Below are 4,962 nucleotides of genomic sequence, written 5' to 3'. Positions count from 1 at the left end.
CATACTGTAGAGTGGATGATTGTGGTTTTTACAGAGCTGTGCTCTCTCCCCCAGACCCCTGCAGAGCAGACTAAAGCCACACTCCAGCTGGTGCTCCAGGCTGCAGGTAGGTGGATGTTTTTAACAGGCAGATAAACACATTAAAATTACCATTAAAAAGCAACAGCATTTAGCGTCTCTCTCTTCGCTGTCCAGCACGGCGGTGTTGGGCTGTGGTGGACTGGCCACAGGGTTTCAGTGCTGGGTTATTCCCCATGGCGGTGTTGGGCTGTGGTGGACTGGCCACAGGGTTACAGTGCTGGGTTATTCCCCATGGCGGTGTTGGGCTGTGGTGGGATGGGCCACAGGGTTTCAGTGCTGGGTTATTCCCCATGGCGGTGTTGGGCTGTGGTGGGATGGGCCACAGGGTTCAGTGCTGGGTTATTCCCCATGGCGGTGTTGGGCTGTGTGGGATGGGCCACAGGGTTTCAGTGCTGGGTTATTCCCCATGGCGGTGTTGGGCTGTGGTGGACTGGCCACAGGGTTTCAGTGCTGGGTTATTCCCCACGGCGGTGTTGGGCTGTGGTGGACTGGCCACAGGGTTTCAGTGCTGGGTTATTCCCCACGGCGGTGTTGGGCTGTGGTGGACTGGCCACAGGGTTTCAGTGCTGGGTTATTCCCCACGGCGGTGTTGGGCTGTGGTGGACTGGCCACAGGGTTTCAGTGCTGGGTTATTCCCCATGGCGGTGTTGGGCTGTGGTGGACTGGCCACAGGGTTTCAGTGCTGGGTTATTCCCCATGGCGGTGTGGGCTGTGGTGGACTGGCCACAGGGTTTCAGTGCTGGGTTATTCCCCCATGGCGGTGTTGGGCTGTGGTGGACTGGCCACAGGGTTTCAGTGCTGGGTTATTCCCCACGGCGGTGTTGGGCTGTGGTGGACTGGCCACAGGGTTTCAGTGCTGGGTTATTCCCCATGGCGGTGTTGGGCTGTGGTGGGATGGGCCGCAGGGTTTCAGTGCTGGGTTATTCCCCATGGCGGTGTTGGGCTGTGGTGGACTGGCCACAGGGTTTCAGTGCTGGGTTATTCCCCATGGCGGTGTTGGCTGTGGTGGACTGGCCACAGGGTTTCAGTGCTGGGTTATTCCCCACGGCGGTGTTGGGCTGTGGTGGACTGGCCACAGGGTTTCAGTGCTGGGTTATTCCCCATGGCGGTGTTGGGGCTGTGGTGGACTGGCCACAGGGTTTCAGTGCTGGGTTATTCCCCATGGCGGTGTTGGGCTGTGGTGGACTGGCCACAGGGTTTCAGTGCTGGGTTATTCCCCACGGCGGTGTTGGGCTGTGGTGGACTGGCCACAGGGTTTCAGTGCTGGGTTATTCCCCACGGCGGGTGTTGGGCTGTGGTGGACTGGCCACAGGGTTTCAGTGCTGGGTTATTCCCCATGGCGGTGTTGGGCTGTGGTGGACTGGCCACAGGGTTTCAGTGCTGGGTTATTCCCCATGGCGGTGTTGGGCTGTGGTGGGATGGGCCGCAGGGTTTCAGTGCTGGGTTATTCCCCATGGCGGTGTTGGGCTGTGGTGGGATGGTCCACAGGGTTTCAGTGCTGGGTTATTCCCCATGGCGGTGTTGGGCTGTGGTGGACTGGCCACAGGGTTTCAGTGCTGGGTTATTCCCCACGGCGGTGTTGGGCTGTGGTGGACTGGCCACAGGGTTTCAGTGCTGGGTTATTCCCCACGGCGGGTGTTGGGCTGTGGTGGACTGGCCACAGGGTTTCAGTGCTGGGTTATTCCCCATGGCGGTGTTGGGCTGTGGTGGACTGGCCACAGGGTTTCAGTGCTGGGTTATTCCCCATGGCGGTGTTGGGCTGTGGTGGGATGGGCCGCAGGGTTTCAGTGCCTGGTTGTTCCCCACGGCGGTGTTGGGCTGTGGTGGACTGGCCACAGGGTTTCAGTGCTGGGTTATTCCCCACAGCGGTGTTGGGCTGTGGTGGACTGGCCACAGGGTTTCAGTGCTGGCTTATTCCCACGGCGGTGTTGGGCTGTGGTGGACTGGCCACAGGGTTTCAGTGCTGGGTTATTCCCCACGGCGGTGTTGGGCTGTGGTGGACTGGCCACAGGGTTTCAGTGCTGGGTTATTCCCCACGGCAGTGTTGGGCTGTGGTGGACTGGCCACAGGGTTTCAGTGCTGGGTTATTCCCCACGGCGGTGTTGGGCTGTGGTGGACTGGCCACAGGGTTTCAGTGCTGGGTTATTCCCCACGGCGGTGTTGGGCTGTGGTGGGATGGCCACAGGGTTTCAGTGCTGGGTTATTCCCCACGGCGGTGTTGGGCTGTGGTGGGATGGCCACAGGGTTTCAGTGCTGGGTTATTCCCCATGGCGGTGTTGGGCTGTGGTGGGATGGGCCGCAGGGTTTCAGTGCTGGGTTATTCCCCATGGCGGTGTTGGGCTGTGGTGGGATGGGCCGCAGGGTTTCAGTGCTGGGTTATTCCCCATGGCGGTGTTGGGCTGTGGTGGGATGGGCCGCAGGGTTTCAGTGCTGGGTTATTCCCCACAGTGGTCTTGGCCTGCATTGTTTCAGTGTATATCCAGCTGTGTAAATGGATACGATGTAAATGATATGTGAGCTTGTGAAAGTCGCTCTGGATAAGAGCATCTGCTAAATGCCTGTAATGATATTTATGCCCACCTGACACATGGTCCTGGATGTGACTTCATTGTGATTACGGATCTTTCCCTGAATCCTCAGTATCATTGAAATTAGCATCACTAAGGACAAAACTCTTACACCAAGCTGCACTTGCAAAAGTCATTATTGTATCAAAAGAAACATGGGCAAAACAAAATTTTATTGAAAAATAACTAAATAAAAGGTGCATTCCTAAGTAGTGCTGCGATTAATATTCTGGTCCTTTAAAGAGGCGCTGAGAGCAGTGAGTGCCTGAGCAGAGGAGCAGTCATTAGTGCCGTGTGTGTGTTTGTAGATCAGAGACATGGAAACGTGATAGAGGACCGAGAGAAATGCAGAATAAACAGGGGGTTCCTGGGAGGGGGGGGGGAGAGAGCACACACGGGCTGGTTTACTGCTCAGGGTTCGATTCCTGAGAAAAGGGGGGACAGACACATGCGTTCACACACACACATGCACACACACACACACACGCAAACACACACGTTCACACACACACATGCACACACACACACGCGTTCACATGCACACACACACCCATGCACACACATGCACACACACACCAATGCACACACATGCGCACACACACATGCTCATAGCTTGGCTGTGTATGATGTTTAGCTCATATTCTTAATAAAACTTCAGAAAGAAGTGCAGGGATGAAATGGAAAGGCAGGAGAGCCAGGTCATTTGCAGTGTGTATATTTCTGTACTGTGATGTATAAACCAGATGTGGTGGCTTAGAGCCACACAAAGCATGGCTCTGACGGAGCTGCCAGCTCACATCCTCTAATCACACTACAGCCAAACACGGTGCTTATGCCCCGCCCACAGAAGAGTCCGCCGCTGTGACCTCGGGGTGAATTGGCACGCAGTGTCTGTTTGGCTAGTCAGCACTGAAGCTGTCGTGAAGAAGGAACTCTTACTGGAAGTCCTGGTCGATATTCATTTGGATGGAGCCAATCAATTAGCAAGGATTAGAAACATTGCACGTCTGTACCACCATGTGAAATTCGCTTGTGCTTTTCAGACATTCATTCTTTCTTCCTCTCTAGCAGTATATTTGTGCACCACACTATAAACGCAATCACATTCTGCTGCGTACACAAAATCACCACTCATGCAACACGTATCTCTTGGTAGATATTAGCATGCTAGCAGGTTGTCCGTTGCACATTGTGGATTTACTGGAGTTCGTTCTCATACGTCGGTGACTTTGACAGTTTAAATATTGCACTCTGTTGAAATGTGTGTGCCTTGTGTAGCGCTGTGTTAGTCTTGACTCAGCATATTTGCCGCAGTAGATGAGGTCGCTGTTCCTGCCTGTACTGCCAGGCTGTTGCTGGTGGGGCTGTAGAATTTTCTCAGCCCCTATAGTGTGTGTAATGTCTCTACAGGTTTATGAGGACCGTGGATTCTGTAGGGCCCCTGTAGTGTGTGTAATGTCTCTACAGGTTTATGAGGACCGTGGATTCTGTAGGGCCCCTGTAGTGTGTGTAATGTCTCTACAGGTTTATGAGGACCGTGGATTCTGTAGGGCCCCTGTAGTGTGTGTAATGTCTCTACAGGTTTATGAGGACCGTGGATTCTGTAGGGCCCCTGTAGTGTGTGTAATGTCTCTACAGGTTTATGAGGACTGTGAATTCTGTAGGGCCCCTGTAGTGTGTGTAATGTCTCTACAGGTTTATGAGGACTGTGAATTCTGTAGGGCCCCTGTAGTGTGTGTAATGTCTCTACAGGTTTATGAGGACTGTGAATTCTGTAGGGCCCCTGTAGTGTGTGTAATGTCTCTACAGGTTTATGAGGACCGTGGATTCTGTAGGGCCCCTGTAGTGTGTGTAATGTCTCTACAGATTTATGAGGACCGTGGATTCTGTAGGGCACCTGTAGTGTGTGTAATGTCTCTACAGCTTTATGAGGACCGTGGATTCTGTAGGGCCCCTGTAGAGTGTGTAACATCTACAGTCTTGTGAGGACCATGGGTCCTGTAAGGACAGTGGAGGGTCAGGTCTGATGAATGAGTTTGTCTGAAGTGGCTGATTGATTTTCAGAATTGAGGGCTTGTAATTGTGCTGTCACACTAATGAGCATGTCCTGTCCTTACCCATTAGGATGTGTGTGTGTGTGTGTGTGTGTGTGTGTTTATGCGCAGTAAAATTCTGACTGATGAAGAGAAACCACTGTTCTGTCCTAACCATCTCTCTCTCTCTCTCTCTGTCTCTCTCTTTCAGTTTAATTTAGTTTATTGAAATGTCCAAGTATTGTATTTCTGTTGCCAAAACATTTGTATTATAAACAAAT

General features: G+C 53.1%; 1 protein-coding gene across 1 annotated transcript in view; it reads left to right on the top strand.

Annotated features, from left to right (window-relative positions):
* Positions 1-4,962, top strand: part of LOC118210121 (serine/Arginine-related protein 53-like) — a 63,405-nt gene continuing 58,443 nt past the window's right edge. The window contains exon 1 of the mRNA XM_035386007.1: positions 1-106. Coding sequence (XP_035241898.1) covers positions 16-106 — 91 coding nt within the window. The 5' untranslated portion in view covers positions 1-15. The remainder of the gene's footprint in view (positions 107-4,962) is intronic.

The sequence above is a fragment of the Anguilla anguilla genome, chromosome 12, assembly GCF_013347855.1.
Source record: "Anguilla anguilla isolate fAngAng1 chromosome 12, fAngAng1.pri, whole genome shotgun sequence".
NCBI lineage: Eukaryota > Metazoa > Chordata > Actinopteri > Anguilliformes > Anguillidae > Anguilla > Anguilla anguilla.
The sequence above is the reverse complement of the archived record's forward strand: the minus strand, read 5'-3'. Positions and strand labels throughout refer to the sequence as shown.